This window comes from Lithobates pipiens, unplaced genomic scaffold (genome assembly GCF_037356315.1).
Source record: "Lithobates pipiens isolate NorthernLeopardFrog02 unplaced genomic scaffold, aLitPip1_a1.2 Scaffold_23, whole genome shotgun sequence".
Classification (NCBI taxonomy): Eukaryota; Metazoa; Chordata; class Amphibia; order Anura; family Ranidae; genus Lithobates; species Lithobates pipiens.
Genome location: NW_027507785.1, coordinates 91,239,459 through 91,257,329, shown reverse-complemented (window position 1 = coordinate 91,257,329; position 17,871 = coordinate 91,239,459). Strand labels below are relative to the sequence as shown.

At 41.4% G+C, this 17,871-nt stretch overlaps 1 protein-coding gene across 5 annotated transcripts in view; it reads right to left on the bottom strand.

The window, feature by feature from the left end:
- The window catches only part of ERC2 (ELKS/RAB6-interacting/CAST family member 2), a 1,374,577-nt gene that overhangs the window by 1,184,202 nt on the left and 172,504 nt on the right, over positions 1-17,871 (bottom strand). For 3 of the 5 annotated variants that reach the window (XM_077452045.1, XM_077452048.1, XM_077452049.1), the window contains exon 3: positions 7,387-7,803. In XM_077452045.1, the coding sequence (XP_077308171.1) occupies positions 7,387-7,803 (417 nt within the window). Of the gene's footprint in view, positions 1-7,386; positions 7,804-11,264; positions 11,289-17,871 lie in introns of all 5 variants that reach the window. The other 2 variants (XM_077452044.1, XM_077452047.1) reach the window with 1 other exon arrangement.

Sequence of the window (17,871 nt, the reverse complement as noted above, 5' to 3'; positions counted from 1 at the left end):
ACCTGAATCCGATTGAAAATCTGTGGGGAGATCTAAAAAGGGCTGTGCACAGGAGATACCCTCGTAATCTGACAGATTTGGAGTATTTTTGCAAAGAAGAGTGGGCAAATATTACCAAGTCAAGATGTGCCATGCTAACAGACTCATACCCAAAAACACTGAGTGCACTCCCCAGATCTCGTGCATAAAATCACGTACAGGTACATGATTTTGCGCAGATGAGCCACCCTGCCACAGTGTATATACAGTGGGCGGTCCGGAAGCAGTTAACCACTTACAGACCGGACCATTTTGCTGGTCAAAGACCAGACCACTTTTTGCGATTCGGCACTGAGTCGCTTTAACTGACAATTGCGCGGTCGTGCGACGTGGCTCCCAAACAAAATTGACATCCTTTTTTTCCCACAAACAGAGCTTTCTTTTGGTGGTATTTGATCACCCCTGCGGTTTTTATTTTTTGCGCTATAAACAAAAATAAAGCGACAATTTTGAAAAAAACGCATTATTTTTTACTTTTTGTTTTAATAAATATCCCCCAAAAATATATAAAAAAACATTTTTTTCCCTCAGTTTAGGACGATACGTATTCATCTACATATTTTTGTTAAAAAAAATCGCAATAAGCGATTATTGATTGGTTTGCTCAAAAGTTATAGCGTTTACAAAATAGGGATAGTTTTATAGCATTTTTATTAATAATTTATTATTTTTTTTTTTTTTACTAGTAATGGCGGCGATCAGCGATTTTTATTGTGACTGCGACATTGTGGGGGACCCATCGGACATTTTTGACACATTTTTGGGACCATTGTCATTTATACAGTAATCACTGCTATATAAATGCAGTGATTCCTATGTAAATGACACTGGCAGTGAAGGGGTTAACCAGTGGGTGGCAGTGTAGGGGTTAAGTGTTCCTAGGGGTGTGTTACTAACTGTGGGGGGTTGGGCTTTCATTTAGTGAACACTGATCTCTGCTCCAATCACATGGAGCAGAGATCAGCGTCACTAGTTGCTAGGCAGAATGGAGAAATGCTGTTTACACGGCATTTCCTCCATTCAGCTGTCCCGTGAGACGATCGCGGGGATGCCCGCGGCGATCAAGTCCGCGGGTCCCGCGACCGGACTCACGGGGTCCCGACCAGTGCGGGAACGCGCCGCCGGTGGCGTGCTCCCGATGGCAGGGCGGCATTGAAGATTGGACGTACATGTACGCCAATATGCCTGCCCGTGCCATTCTGTCGACGTACATCGCCGTGCGCTGGTTCTGGGAAAATCAGTAAGCCAATCACACAAGCAGGAAATCACATTTCTGGGGGGAGTTCTGTGCACCAACTTTGTACAGAACATCTCCAGGTAGCCATATTGCATTGCATATTACAGAAAATTACAGCGCTGCTGATTGAAAAGGAAAGATACTTTTTAATAACATTCAATACAATGTGACTTGTGTAGCAAAAGCATATACTATTTTTTTTAAGTTCTGCCCACCTACTATCTCTCTGACCAATGAGAGCGTGCATATTAGCTAATGTAGTATTGTCAATACCAATAGGTAATAGGCTGGGCTGGTCTGATTTAAGGGAGAAATCACAAAGATATTAAGTCAAACACCACCAGAAAATATAGAAAACTTTACTCAGCTGCATTTTAGTATAGTCAAATTTTTGTTTCTGCATTTAAAATTTTCGGGTGTTTTGGTGATAGTTTAGATGTATAAGTAAATGTAATTTTTTTTTACTTTTGGATAGAGTGTAGAGGGATTAGAACCCCTGTCAGTTTGTATTAATGTCTGTGTCCCTGTTAAGGAGATTCACTCTCTCTCTTTGTCCTGTTTATCATTTTCATTGAAAGTAAAAGTAAGTAAAAGAAAATCTCAAATTTTGGGTTGTCCCCAGAAAAGTAATAGATGGGAAATCTTCCAAATGGGGACTCTAGCTGTCTAGGGTCCCCAAGGATTTTCCTTAATTTGCAGGGGTTTCCTCTCACTTCCTGTTTGGCTATGGGACAGGAAGTGAAGGGAAATCGCTACAATGGGACGATTGCGAAAAAAAATCTGACAGGGGTTAAAACTCTCTCTTAGACCCCTTTCACACCAGGGCGTTTTGCAGGCGCTATAGCATTAGAAATAGTGCCTGCAATCCGCCCTAAAAAAGCTGCACCATTGTCTGTAGTGTGAAAGCCCGAGGGTTTCCACACTACAGCGGTGCGCTGGCAGGACGTCAGGGAAAAGCCCTGCCAGCAGCTTCTTTGGAGCGGTGTGTTTACCGCTCCTCCACCGCTGCTCCCCATTGAAATCAATGGGGCAGCGCTGTAATACCGCCGGAAAAACGCCACCATTGCGGCGTATTGCTGGCGGTTTTAACCCTTTCTCGGCCGCTAGCGGGGGTAAATGCGCCGCAAGGCTATTTTTAGCTGCGTTTTACCGCCAACGCTATGGGCGGTGTGGTGTGAAAGACATCTTACTCTATCCAATATGAAAAAAAGTTTGCCCATAGTTTTACTTTAACATTAAGAAAAAGTTTGGAAATCATGTTTGTGAGCTGCACTCTGCATGACTGGCACGGCTGCTACACAGATACCCTCATTCTTTTCATTGACTATTTACCCTCCTGCAATCTGGAAGGCGTTATAGGAAAATGAAAGCCAGCAAAGTAAGGCCAGGGAATATCCTGGTGCAGTGGTACAGCTAAATCAATCACTATATAAAGTGGACCTCACCACCCTTTTATCAAAAATCATATCGGCATGAAACTGCATGGTGATATGAAATCATCTTACATTCATTAGGTAAACACATTTTTTTTTTTTTGCTTTTACTTAAAATTACTGTTTTTTCTACTTCCTGGTATAGTGAGAAACCGGTGATGTAACCAGTTCCTCACACATGCATCTTGGGAAGGCTACTTCACCAGTGCCTTCCCCCTCACATGATATGCACTGTCATATGTTCCAGAAGCAAACCCAAAGCTTCGGGAAATAAAGGGAGATAGAATCATCTGGCCTTAGTGTAATATGGCCACTGTGAGAATGATGGAGGGAAAATAAAAACAAAGTATGAAAATAATAAAACGTCTGCAATTATCTATAAGCAACTGTTTGTAAAATGCTGTTATTACACATTTTTAACCACTTGCTTACTGGGCACTTAAAGCCCCCTCCTGTCCAGACCAATTTTCAGCGCTGTCGCACTTTGAATGACAATTGCCCGGTCATACAACACTGTACCCAAATTAAATTTTTATCATTTTTTCCCACAGCTTTCTTTTGGTGGTATTTGATCACCTCTGCGGTTTTTATTTTTTGTTAAAAAAAAATTCAAAAAGACTAAATTTAAAAAAATATATATATTTTTTAAATATTTTGTTATAACATTTTGTAAACAGGTAATTTTTCTCCTTCACTTATGTATGCTGATGAGGCGGCATTGATGGGCACCTATAGGTGGCAGTGATGGTCACTGATGGGTGGCAGTGGTGAGCACTGATTGCTTACACTGATAGGTAGCACTGATTGGTATTACTGGTGGGCATTGACAGGTGCCACTTGTGGACATTGATAGGTGGCACTCATGGGCATTGATAGGTGGCACTGGTGGGCACTGTGGCAACTATGGGCACAATGACAGGTGGCACTGGTAGGGGGTACTAAATTGCACAGAGGAGGCAGATGTGCCTCCTTCCTCTTTGGGACTGATGTCCCTTTAACATAAGCCGGTGATCGCCTGATTTTTTTTCTCCTCACGCTGTCAGCATGAGGAGAAAAAAACTCAATCACCGAGCTTTTGTTTACATCATGTGATCAGCTGTCATTGGCTGACAGCTGATCACATGGTAAGGGGCCAGGACCGGCCCCTTACTAGGATCGGTGATCACCCGAGTCTCCATGACTCAGTGGTCACAGCACGCTCCCTGCAGGGAGTGTGCACAGGGGAGGACGTCCTATGACGACCTCCCGGAAATTGAGGTCCGCGCTGTAGCCGACAGACCTTAAGTAGTTAAAGGGGCCTTTGCTGTATATTCTAACATAGGGGAGACATTCTAACAGGGGTGAAATTCCTATTTAAAGCGAAGTTCCATCCGTTTGAAAGTCAGCATCTATAAAAAGTGTAGCTGCTGACTTTTAATATTCAGACACTCACCTGTCCCACGGTCCAGCAATGCGGGAGTATGAAGCCCCGCTCCTCTCCCCCTCCTCTCCACGGTGGCAGCACTGTTACTGTGCACTGCATATGTGTGAGCCGCCCTGCGTGATGTGATTTTCTGGGCAATCTTCTGGGAACTGTGACGTATCCCAGAAGATTTCAGGGAGGGAGCGGGGAGAGGTGATCTTCCTTCCGGCGCCAGGGATGAATTGGGAGCTGGGTACCGTCTCCACCCCCAAGAAAATGACATGCCAAACGTGGCATGTCAGTGGGTCACCAACACTTAAAGCGGAAGCTTTAAAGCTAGGTACACACAGGAAGTTTTTTGTTTTTTTTGCATCCAGCAGGCTGAACGGAAAAAAAACTCACTGATTTCTGTATCCATGCAAAGATTTTCCAGTCGGTAAGGGCTAAACTTAAGCTTTAAATCATTCTTATTTAATAGTACCACTTATAAGAAGACAGCCTATTTTTCTGCAAAGTGTGACCCATTTAACAAACTACGTTTTTTGTTATTTTTTTTTCTGTTATTATTTTCATTGACTTCTGCATGGTAATTACACTTAGAATTTGCTTCTCCCTTTTTCTCTGAATACAAGAGCAACAAATGTAGCACTGATCCTACATTGCTGTCAAAAAGAGATGCTATAATTGTTTAATGATATTGGAGAGTATTGATCTAAACTCTTACAGTGAAAGTCAAGTAAGCCCGGAAATTACATTTCCTACATAAAAAGCTATGAATAAAATTCACATATAAATGAAAACATCCCATTAGAATTGCCAGATGAAAGTCTGTTTGGAAATACTCTGATTTTGGTATTATACGATTTTGATATATCCTTGCATATAACTAACTATATTTAAATGTTCAGAAAGAGGTACATATTATTTTGTTTTTAAACCACAATTTAAAACACCTTCCTTTATAGTTAACATGAAAATAAATTGGCAAAAAAAAAATACATTTTGGCCCCCCCATTAGGTTTTTGCCATAATGTGCAAGTATAAACAGCATACTGGCACATTAAGGCAGACTTACCAAGGAAAGCAAAACCCCTCCACAGGGGCAGACTGACCATTGGGCCACTCGGGCACTGCCCGAGGGCCCCATGCCACTAGGGGGCCCCACCAGGGTTGCCAGCCTCAGTAAAACAGGGACAGTATGTAAAAATGTATTTTTATTTTTTTACATCTGTCTCTGAAATGTCCCTTACCGACATCCTTTTGGTCTAAAAATCCTGAGATTATAGCTGCCCCACCTCTCCAGTACCTTCTCAGCCAATAGAAACATGTCTGTGTATACTGTGTGATTGTATACTGTGTGTGTGTGTTTGTGTCTACTGTGTGGCCCCATAATCTCTGATTGCCTGGGGGCCCCATGAGTTGTCAGGCCGCCCTGCCCCTCCAGCACTTTGATGTCTGTGCTCCCCTCCGTCGCCAGCACTTACATCTTTACCAGGTTTGGAGTTTCTGGCCATTTTGATTGCCAGGTTTGGATTATATACTCCCCATGAATGCGCATGGGAGTTACTTCATCCTGACACAGAATTGTGCTGAAACTATACTGAGTTGCACATGCACAGAAAAAAAATTTAACAAAATTCTACTAGTATATATTCAGCTTGATCAAAACCCTAGAATGCGAACCTAATGGAAGTCTTTCACGAGAGAGATATGAAGAATGTCATTGTTGACCTCTCCTTCTAAAAACGATAGTTACCTGGCTGTCATACTTATTATCTGGCTTCAACAGTCAAAAAAAATTGTGAACCAGAACAAGTATGCAGATTAGTATTTTTTTGAATTTGGTCGTACTTTCTTAAAGGGGTTGTAAAGGCAAAAGTTTTTTTTATCTTAACGCATTCTATGCATTAAGATAAAAAGCCTTCTGTGTGCAGCCCCCCCCCCCCTCAGCCCCTCTAACACTTACCTGAGGTCCCTCTCTGACCAGCGATGTCCACGAGTGTCTGAGCCATTAGAGACTCTTCCTCCTCGTTGGCTGAGACACAGCAGCAGTGTCATTGGCTGCCACTGCTGTCAAAGTCAGCCAGCCAATCAGGAGAGAGAGGGCTGGGTCGGGGCTCCATGTCTGAATGGGCACAGGGAGCTGCTACTCTGTTCGGGTGCCCCCATAGCAAGCTGCTTGCTGTGGGGGCACTGAACAGGAGGGAGGGGCCAAGATCACAGAAGAGGGACCCGAGAAGAGGAGGATACGGGCTACCCTGTGCAAATCCACTACACATAGGACTTAAGTATGACATGTTTGTTATTTTTATAGGAAAAAAACTAAGACTTTACAATCACTTTAAGCAGCATAGTTGTTCAAGGTAATTAATTGACTTCTCTAGTAATGAAGGTCAGCATAATAATCATAATAATAAGTAGCATTTTCAGCCCTCATATTTCTGTTCCCTTATTGACAACTGATCAAAACAATTTTGAATGCAGCAATAAACACTCTTTTAAAAAAAACTGAATATTTGACCCAAAGGAGCACATAAACTCTAGAGGAGGTGAAAATAGCATATTTGGTGTATTATTTACATACAAATAGCAATTCTGGGTATTTTTTACTTAAAAACTAGATAAAACTTTTATACATTTTTCTTTATTTGGGGTGCTGATCCAGAAAATAGCATTGGCTAGACTGCAGCAGCTCTAGTTTCTTAGATATGGTCGAATTTATATCATTATATTTATATCATATATTTTTTTAGTTCCTTTTTGAAAAGATCTTGCTGATCAACTTGTTCTCCTATTACCTAGTTTGTGTGCAAAGTTAGCAGATAAAGTGAAAGTGTTTACGTACTTCCAATTGTAATTTTACATTGGAAACAATGGATTCTAAAGTGTAAGTTATTAACAGTATTATAGACATGATCGTATAGGAGGGGTGTGTATATTGCCAATCATATTGTTTCACTTTTGGAGATCGAGCACCATAGAGGTTATGGCTATTTTACAATGGTGGTCTGAATCATCAATTTTGCTATATTTATATCCCATTTTTTGACAGTCAACCAGAGTGAAGAGTGGTATATGGCATTTATTATATATCTCTAAAAGTAGAGCTGACAAGGAAAAATGTGTGCCATTTCTGGAATCAGCGGGTCAAATATACCCAGGAACAGGTCTAACATTCGAGGGACCAAAATGTGTGTTGGCCTGTGTTATTTTTCCAAAGGATCACCTTACTTGATCACATCCTTAAAAAGTTATATTTTGCCAAACCCACTTACCTCTCTCAGATGAATATTTTCTTTGTCCCTTTGGTCTAGAAGCACCTCTAAATGATTAAGTTGTGATTCTGCTTCCACTATTCTCCGGGTCTTCTCATTTTCCTCCTCCATACTTTTAGAGGGCAATCCTTTACTTTGCAGCATCTCCAGAAGCTTTTTGATGGACTCATCACGGGCACTTAGTGTCTGTTTTTGTGTTTCTATCCTCAGCTCCATCTCCTCTAGTGTTTTTCTGAGTAAAAAAAGTTCCTTGGCTTGCCGGTCATGTTCTGCCTGAAGCCTTCGGAAGTTTTCCTCAGTGAGTTCAATGGTGAAATGTTCTGCGCCACGGTTCCCGCTTTCTTGCTGCAGAAGGTGATTAAGGTCCCTCTGAGTCCGCAGTTCATCTTGGAGGGCCTGGATGGTCAACTGTAAATGCTGGAACAGAAGTGGATCAGTTATATGAGTAAACAGTTTTAGATAGTCAACAAGCAAGCTTTTGTCAATTCAATGTTCCCTATCTACCAGATATTTATATACACAGCTAGTAAGAAAATCACAAAGAGCTGTTAAAATAAAGACCATTGTTAAAAATGATGACCTTTAAATATCATCATTAAATACCTTTTACCACAAGTTTTTGAGATGGGTTTCTAGGTTTTTATCTATGTGCCTTATGGTCGTAACATAACGATGCATTGAAGGAAGATTTAATAGATACTAAAAGTAGATTAAGAACAGGGCACTTGTTCAAAGGACAATGGTTTTACTACTCATCAGAACAGGTATGCTAGGTTCTAGGACATATGAATATGAAAGCTAGCTTTACTGATGAGTTGTTTGTGGTGCTGAGGCTGTATAAATGGATGGCAAGATAGTAACATATCTAAGTAGTGAGACAGACAATAAAAGGAGATTAACGAGGGGCCACTGTTTCAAAGGACATTGGTTATTATACCCATAAATGATGGTTTCCTGCTGTTTTCAGGGGAAGTTTATTGCAAAAACGGTAAGTAAAGCCCACTAAGAGTTTATAGGAAACATGTCAAAACATTTCCAGCATCAATAGTAAAAATCCATATAATGTACAATAAAAGAGTCAAGTACCGACAGGTAGAAACCTTTTTTTTTTTAACAACCAGACTAGTAACTCAAATCCTAAATTAGTTCACAAAAAATTCTAAGTAACATTTAAATGCATCAAACATTTATTGTTCAGCCAATTATTTATGATATTTAATTATGCTTTAGTTTCTAAAAAATATATTAATATGCAATCAGAAGCAGAGTAGTACTGCAGTTCTATTTCAATAAGAGTTCAGGCATTTAAGTAATTTATTGCACTTATTCAAAATAGGTCATTAACATCTGGGTTGAGGTCTTAACCTTACCATGCACTTGACAACCTGATTTAACAATCTAAAACTAATGTAATGTGAGGGCCTACTTGAGCAACGTCTTTAATTTTAAACTAATCAGGCAAGCCCTTGGAATAGATTTAGGTAGATCCAAAGGGAATTGTACAATCAGATAGGTATGATCAATTTAAAGACCAATTCTACCCAAATGAAAAGTGTAAGCCCTTGTACACACGGTCAGACATTCTGACAACCAAATCCATTGGATTTTGTCCGACGGATTTTGTCCGACAGATTTTGTCCGAAACTGTTGCATACACGCGGTCGGATAAAGTTGTCGGAAAATCCGATTGTACATAACGTGATGACGTTATTTTGTTACGACGGGACTATGTTAAGGCTAGGCACCTTGTCCGTCGGAGTAGGCTACACATGATCGGAGTATGTCCAATCGGACCAGTTTGTCGGAAAATTTTACGGACAAGTTGGAAAACTGGGTACGTCAGATACTCCGATGGAAACAGTCCGATGGAGACCACACACAGTCGGATTATCCGACAAAACGGTCCGATAGGACACATTCCATCAGAATCTCCGACCGTGTGTACAAGGGCTTAGAGAACTTCTGTTGAGTTTTTATTGTAATCTGGGGAAAATTGTTTCAAGAGGGTCTAGATTCAAAAATAAGACAGGCCATAGACAGTGCGAATTTCTTTGCTGCAACCACAGTTCGAACCATGTATGGTAGGCCTAAAGACATTTTTTTGGCTGAAATTGGGCTCTAAAGCAAACCTAAAGTGCAAAACAAACTGCAGGCAGCATACAGTAGGCACCTTCAAATGCCTACATATCAGGACCTTTTTCCGGCACCTCTGGTGCCCCAAAACTGAGGATATTCTGGTATATAATTATTTATCCATTTTCCCATATCGAGAGTGTTGCCACAACTTTTCCTTTTCCTAATTGTCCCTATTAGCTACTGAACCTGTCTATTACAGTAATAGACCAAGAGTGATGTTATAGAAGCTGGGTTGATATTTGTACACCAACATCAGTGGAATCTTATATTTTTTTTTTCCCCCTCCTTTTAAGTTTGCTTTAAGTTTCCTTTAAATTATCTCAAATTTTAGTTGTGTGTTCTACAATTCTGTGTCCTTCAGCCTTTATTATAGTCAAAATGAAAACATAGACAAGATATTCTTGACCTTGCCATTGTTAGAGGTCCAATTTCCTTCATCTTTTGCTTGAAATTACGGGAACTAATACATGACACTAAAATCAGTTTTTTATCTTTTTTAATTACAACTACAAGCAGAATTACAGTTTAAACCTATAAAAAAAAAAAAAAAAAAAATCCCACCTATACTTTAACATGTCAATGGTGTTTAAAATATTTTAAAATCTGCAGCTTTCCACAATGAAAAAAATTCCTTGCTCAGGCACTCATATGGGATGACAACTGTCTACCATTGCCACTATCGGGAACCTGATCAAGAGAAATGACTTGAAACTAAGGATGCTTTTACATTGCTCTATTGCAAAAACACGGTAGAAACGCATATGTGTCTTTGCCGTGTTTCTGGTTTATTTTGCACCTGTGAAAAAAAGAACACGTGACACAAAAGGCGCACTAAAAATGCAACCTCAGGTATGTTTTTGATGCATTTTTGCCATGTTTTTGATGTGTTTTCCATTTATTTCAATGGGGAAGTACCAAACATGCACCAAAAATGCAGCATGCAGAACTTTTAAAAACACAACTGACTGGTTCTACGTAGGATTCCATAGAATTTTATGGTCATGCATTTTTTTCAGCTTTTGGCAAGGCAAAAACAGAAAAAAAAGCTGATAAATGTGAAAGGGTCCCAAGGCCCTTTCACACTGATCAATTTTTTAGTTAAAAAGAAAGCTAAAGAAAAAAAGGAAGAACAATGCATGAAAAATGCATCCCTTTAAATCCAATGGAATTCTTCACACTGGTCAGTTGTGTTTCATTTGGGTAGACCTGCTTACTGGTTCTTTAGTGCACTTTTCAAAAACGCAGCTTCCCATTGAGATTAATAAAAAATGCATCAAAACCACATCAAAAAGGAACTGCTTTTTTTGAGTCACAAATCCATGTTTTACAGGAGCGTGGTAGGAGTCAGGCAACCAGAAAACACGCTGGAAATGCATCAAGAACGCATATGCGCATTTTTCAACAATGCAGTGTGAAAGCAGCCTTACTCTGATGCGAGTGCATGTACGCAGGAAGTCACTATAAGAGGTTGGAGGAGATCAGCAGTACTAAAATGCGAAAAGGATGAAAAAAAAATTGAAAACAGTATTTTGTGATACACAGTGTTTTAGCAAATAAAATGACATCCAGTTAGGGTTTAGACCAACCTTATTTCTTTTTTTGTTGTTTTTTTTCTAGTGCAATCACAAGGTACTAACAATATCAATGGTAACATAAAAAAAAAAAAACACATCTAGAGTAAATAAATGCATTATATTTTATTGATAGTGGATATACAAAATCATTGTGAAGAAAAGACAAACCTTTGTTTTTCTGGAATCCAAAGGCTGAACAGCATGCCAATTAAAAAAAAAATGAAGCAAAATCAACACAAAAGCAGATAAAATATGAGCAAAAATATACAAGTTGGATGCATCTTGATCCACATTCTGAGCTGTGCAGAGCAGACACAAGACACATCCACTCAATGTATTCGCACAAACAAATATAAAACGATAACACATCAGCAACTAAATCGAATGTGACACAGCGCTCTAAAAAAGGATAAGCATAATATATGGCTGGTTGGTTTAAATCCAGTTATCAGGATAGCAAAACAATAGCAACATAAGAACACACCAAAATGAGGACTTCAATAAAGTGTACCTGTACTCACCTTGAACCATGTTATTTGGCCACAGGAAATAATTACAGGAACTCCGGTGTCCCTGGCCAGTGAGGGTGCTATATTATGCTAATCAAGACCCCGTGTTTGAAGGATTACCTCACTAATGGTCAATAATAAGCACATGACTTTTGCCAAGGCAATGGTTGAGACTTCCATAATAAAGTCTTCTAGATTATAAAGTTCCCAAAAATTATGGCATATGAAGAAACCTCTAAGCCCTTGTACACACGGTCGGACATTCCGACAGAAAATGTCCGATCGGGCCGTGTTGTCGGATAATCCGACTGTGTGTGGGCTCCATCGGACTGTTTCCGTTGGAATATACGATGGACAAAGTTTTAGAGCTGGGCTATAAAACTTTCCGACAACATGATCCGATCGGACTTTGTCCGATTGTGTGTAGAGAATTCCGATCGGACAAAGTGCCACGCATGCTCAGATCAAATTCCTAGACCAAAGCTATTGGTTAATAGCCTGAACGTAGTCCCGTCGTAATGAAATAACGTTGTCACGTTACGTACGATCAGATTTTCCGACAACTTTGTCCGACCATGTGTATGCAACACAAGTTTCGGACAAAATCCAACGGATTTTGTTGTCGGAATGTCTGACCGTGTGTACAAGGGCTAACAATTATTTCCTACTAATAGTTCACTCTTTGTATAGTGACTTTAAAGTGCTTCTGCTGCCCATTAAACCATTGCCACCCACATATACTGTCATTTTGGTGCCTCTACCATGGAGATTTTTACAACAATTCATACCTTTTGCCATGTAACTCAAATAATTTTCACCTTTCCCAGACTTCCTGGGTTAGTGGAGGTTGTACTATGTAATAAGTGAAGCATGGTTGCACAAACATACACACCTTCCATCTTGTTTTTGAACAATCGACATCTGATTTTGCATATTTCATGATGGTTATATTAAGTCATAGAGTTATTTGCATGACTAAAAATGCTAGGGTTACTGAAACTCATTAGAAATAAGAAAGCTATTTTTATTAGCAAAACATCCTGACAATACAGAACAAGTAGGATATCTGCCAGAGGGCCTAATGCCCACCAGGTTTTAGCAGTTCCTGGGTAATCAAGAAGGCACCTTAGCCAGCATGCAGGCACCTTGACATAGCTCTCACTTCTGGAGGAGTCCGCAGTTTAAGGTCCCTAGGGTCTTTTCCCGTAGTTGCACCTGCATCCAGGCACACAGAAACAGTCACTCCTTTGGCTCAATGAACAGCCTAGGGGTATGCTTTTTTGATGCTTCATTGCAGAACCTGAATTTGTATAGAAGGGTAACTGAGGGTTACTCTAGTAACACTACCTCCAAAGTATAATGCAAACCATATACAAATAAGTGCAATTTAAATGCAAAAACAAACCATAAATACGTGTCAAGAGTGTGAGTTCCCCAAACACAATATGAGTAAATCAAACTCAGTGCATATACCTCTAAAAATAAAGAGTTAAAAAATAGAATAGAATATGAAAAAAAATATTTGCAATATTTTTACATAAATGAAATATCAAGAAAAAAGATTATATTTAGAGACACCCTATATAATGTCCATATAGTCATATGTCAAAAAATAATAAAATGTCCATATAGTAAACCGGCCGGATGCACGCCAACGCAGAGACCGACCCGTCCTTCCTGGTCCAAAAAGCACGAACACGCTTGGGCGGTGCGAACGTGTCGACGTCACCCCAGTCGTGTTCGTGCTTTTTGGACCAGGAAGGACGGGTCGGTCTCTGCGTTGGCGTGCATCCGGCCGGTGCACGCTTCTGTTTTGAACCTGCTTTTAAAGTCTTTTATGTAAGTGTATACGTTCGTTTTTGCAAATTAAAGTCTTTTGGTTTTACACTATCTGGAGCCTATGTTTTTTCCCTATGTGATACCACGTTGAGTTGGGAGTGATATGTGGAATAACAGCCATAACCCTACCGCGTGAAAGATTCAGGATCGCTTGAGGAGGAATCGCTATCCGGATACCCTTTGACTATTGTCGCCTGTGGTGACCCTCTGTAACGGGGGGTCGCTTGGATCTGGTAAGAAGCCAATTCACTCATTCGGTGTTGGGAAAAGCACAGTACATCTTTGGAGAAGATTTTATTTTGTGTACTTATAATTCAGCTGTTTGAAGTTTGTCCTTCACTGCTGCACTCCACTTGAAGCTTTACTTCACTGGTGTTTGTTTACTATATGGACATTTTATTATTTTTTGACATATGACTATATGGACATTATATAGGGTGTCTCTAAATATAATCTTTTTTCTTGATATTTCATTTATGTAAAAATATTGCAAATATTTTTTTTCATATTCTATTCTATTTTTTAACTCTTTATTTTTAGAGGTATATGCACTGAGTTTGATTTACTCATATTGTGTTTGGGGAACTCACACTCTTGACACGTATTTATGGTTTGTTTTTGCATTTAAATTGCACTTATTTGTATATGGTTTGCATTATACTTTGGAGGTGGTCTTGGAGACATTAAGATACTAAGACCCATATCGTGGGTCTGGCACATATACATACCCTACTCACATTTGGGTATTCGTGGTTAGCGCAGTTCTTTCTTTTTTCTATTTCTGTTTGGTGTATTCTTGGTGTACATTTTGAATTGCAGCTTCCGTTCAATACCATTTGTATTCCGTAGCGCAGTTTTTTCCCTTTTTTCGCTTCTCTAGTAACACTAGCAGCAACTTTGGGACACTAATCTTCCTCTTAATATTCTGAGCAAAGTCACTGCACAAGCAGTTAGTGGACTGAGCTATGCCAGGACACCAGGCACAATGTCCTATTTGAGGAATGCTGCCTCTAGGACCCCATGGGTGGCAGCAGCACACAGTCTCAGGGATCTCCAGTCTGTACTCACTAATGTCCTTGGATAGTTGGATGCCTCCTTCCAATATCTTCTAGACACATTTTCCAGTAATATCAGACCAGATCCCCAGGCAAAAATCTCTCAGTCAGCTCCAGCAACATTCAGTAGATTAGGCTCTCACCCATCCTAGCTGGGACCATGATGAACAGCAGACACATGGAAAGCCTGCCTGGGAGGGCAGCAGCCTCCCAGGCCGGGAAATGTTCTAGGACAAGAACCTTTCTGCTCTCAGAGTGTTTATGCTCCTGCTCAGCCACCATCTGGATACCTCCCCCCAGGAATTGGAGAGGGCTGCATAAAAAATCAGGTCACGTCACATATCCAGCTAGGCTTTGATGCACTCCAGGGGCCCTCCCCTTTGCCCTCATACTCTTAGCCCTTGTACACACGGTCGGAGATTCCGACAACCAAATCCGTCGGATTTTGTCCGACGGATCTTGTCCGAAACGGTTGCATACACACGGTCGGACAAAGTTGTCAGAAAATCCGATCGTTCAGAACGTGATGAGGTAATTTCGTTACGATGGGACTACGTTCAGGCTAGTAGCCAATAGCTTTGATGTAGGAATTTGATCTGAGCATGCGTGGCACTTGGTCCGATCGGAATTCTCTACACATGATTGGAATCCAATCGGACCAGTTTGTTTTTCCAGCAAGTTGGAAAATTTGGTCCGACAGATATTCCGACGGAAACAGTCCGATGCATACCACACACAGTCGGATTATCCGACAAAACGGTCCGATAGGACACATACCAACGGATTCTCTGACCGTGTGTACAAGGGCTTAGAGCGTGGGGGTTTGGGCAGCCCTTCCCCAATGCGCATCAGTGCCACGCTACCCCCGCCGGACATGTGACGTCAGGCGTCATGATGCTAACATGTGGTTGATTTTTTTGGCGCCATTGTCTGAGCTTAGGTATAAGGTGCCCTCCCTTGTTGCGTGTCAACCTAAATTATCAGCCTCATCTAAGGAAAACATTTTTTTTATAAATATTTTGGGGGATATTTACTATAGCAAAAAGTGCTTTTTTTTCAAAATTGTCCCTCTTTTTTTGTTTATAGCGCAAAAAATAAAAACCGTCAAGGTGATCAAATACCACCAAAAGAAAGCTCTATTTATGGGGGAAAAAGAACGTCAATTTTGTTTGGGTGCAACGTCGCACGACCACGCAATTGTCAGTTAAATCGACACAGTGTCGAAATGCAAAAAGTGCTCTGGTCAGGAAGGGGGTAAAATCTTCCGGGGCTGAAGTGGTTAAGGTCAGTTACAAATGTCTAAAAATCTCTCTCTCACTCAGTATAAATCATTTTGGACACTGTATATAGCTGTTAATATTTTACAAGAAATCTGTATTTTAGGCTAACTAAAGACACACAAAATTTAGTGCAGTTTGGCATCTTCACCCTGGTCACCAGATAACCCTGTCGCGGCACTGGCAAGGTCAGTGTCACTGGGCACAATAGGAGACAGTAGCATTTGTATGGCCACAATATGAGTTATACAGTATGGACAGAATATCATCTTTATGCTATTGTGCCCATATAACTGCTATTGTGCCTTTATAGATTCTGTTGCACCCATATAGAGGCACACCAGCATCTATATGGGCACAAAAGCAGCTATATGGGCAAAACAGCATAAAGATGATATTGTGTCCATATATATTTTAAAATCTCCACTGGCTTAAGCCAATGCTGCACCATGCAGGTGTCGTTTTTTTTTTTTTTTTGTAATTGATTGATTGCCTAATTGTATGTTTATGTATACCTTCACTTGCTGTGGTTGATTGCAGCATATTTTGCATGTGGCTCAGATCTCCACGGCAAAACCATGTACACTCTCTCCCCCAAAAAGTGCCAAATGTGGCAGCGGAAGGGGGGAGGGTCTAAACAAGTGGAGCTTCCTCTTTTGGGTGGAGCTCTGCTTCAGCCACAAGCCACCAATAGGAAGGGTAGATTAAAAGCAGAATTCCAGCTTGCGCTAGCATTAAAAACCGCCCCTGCCCCCTTACCCCTAACACCTATGCGCACTAACCTATTTTCAGACAGTTCCAATGTGGTCATGTTATCTCACCTGTGTGATCCAGCAGTGTATGCAGGGGAGAGGAGGGAGCACCAGTAACAACTGTGACATGGGAACCTATGGGTGACATCACTTCATCAGGCTTTATGAGCCGTCGCCAATCTCTTGACTGACACAGGTAAGATCACACGACCAGACCTTAAAATGATGCCCCCCCCCCAGGTTGCAAAGCCTGAAATATATTTTTACCTTAATGAATTCCTTGCATTAAAGTAAAAAATGTTTAGGTGTCAGCATCCCCCCTCACCCCCCCCTTTTACTTACCTGAGCCCTCATTCGATCCAGCACTATGCACCACTTCTGCAGCTCTTCTCACCCCTCTGGGCCTCTCTGGCTTTGCTGGGGCACCAGAAGGCATTGGCTCCCAGTGCTGTCAATCAAAGCCAGTGACAAGGGAGCGGGGGGTGGGGCCGAATCCCGCTGTCTGTGTCAATGAACACAGCAACAGGGCTCAGGTGCAAGCCCACATGAGCTCCCCCATGGAAAGCCGATCCCCATGGGGGCTCTGGACAGAGGGGAGAGGCCTGGAGTGCAGGCGGGGGACCCGAAAAGAGAAGGTTCACAGCCGCTCTTCCACTGCACAGAGCAGGTAAGTATAGACATGTTTATTATTTTAAAAAAAATACCTTTAAAATCACTTTAACCAGTGGCGGAACTACCTCCATAGCAACCCACACATTCGCTATGGGGCCCATAGCCGAGTGGGGCCCGCAGTTAAGCGGAGCCCAGTCCTAGTTGCCAATAAATATCGCTTTTTGGCTGCCCGCAGCCACTACCACTAGAGGTCCGCAGCCAGCGGAGATATTGTCTCCGCCGGCCGCCATTTTCCAGAAGACCAGACGAGTTACACACGAGAAGGGAGCCTGTCGCGTGGCTACAATAGAAATAGAGCTGTGGTGCCGACCCACCCCCGGTCTGTCTGTCATCTGTGACCTGCTGTGGAAAGGGGTGGGGGTGGGAGGTGCTGCAGCTCAATTTCTATTGTAGCCAGCCGGCTCCGCCTCTATTTTGTTCCCCCCTCAGCCTTCAGCACTGCTTTTGGGATATAGAAGGGCTCCAATGGGGGGGGGGGGGCACCTGAGACGTAAGGAAGCACTCCGCTGGCTGGAGACAGTGACACCTGGGGGTTTCCCACCCTCCCTGCTAAGTTAAATTTTTTATGTCTTGTTTTCAGTTTGATGTATATTATATGTGATGTCACAGAGGCCGGTATTGTACTAATATTGAAGTTTATTGAGATACATTAGAGATATATTATTGAGATA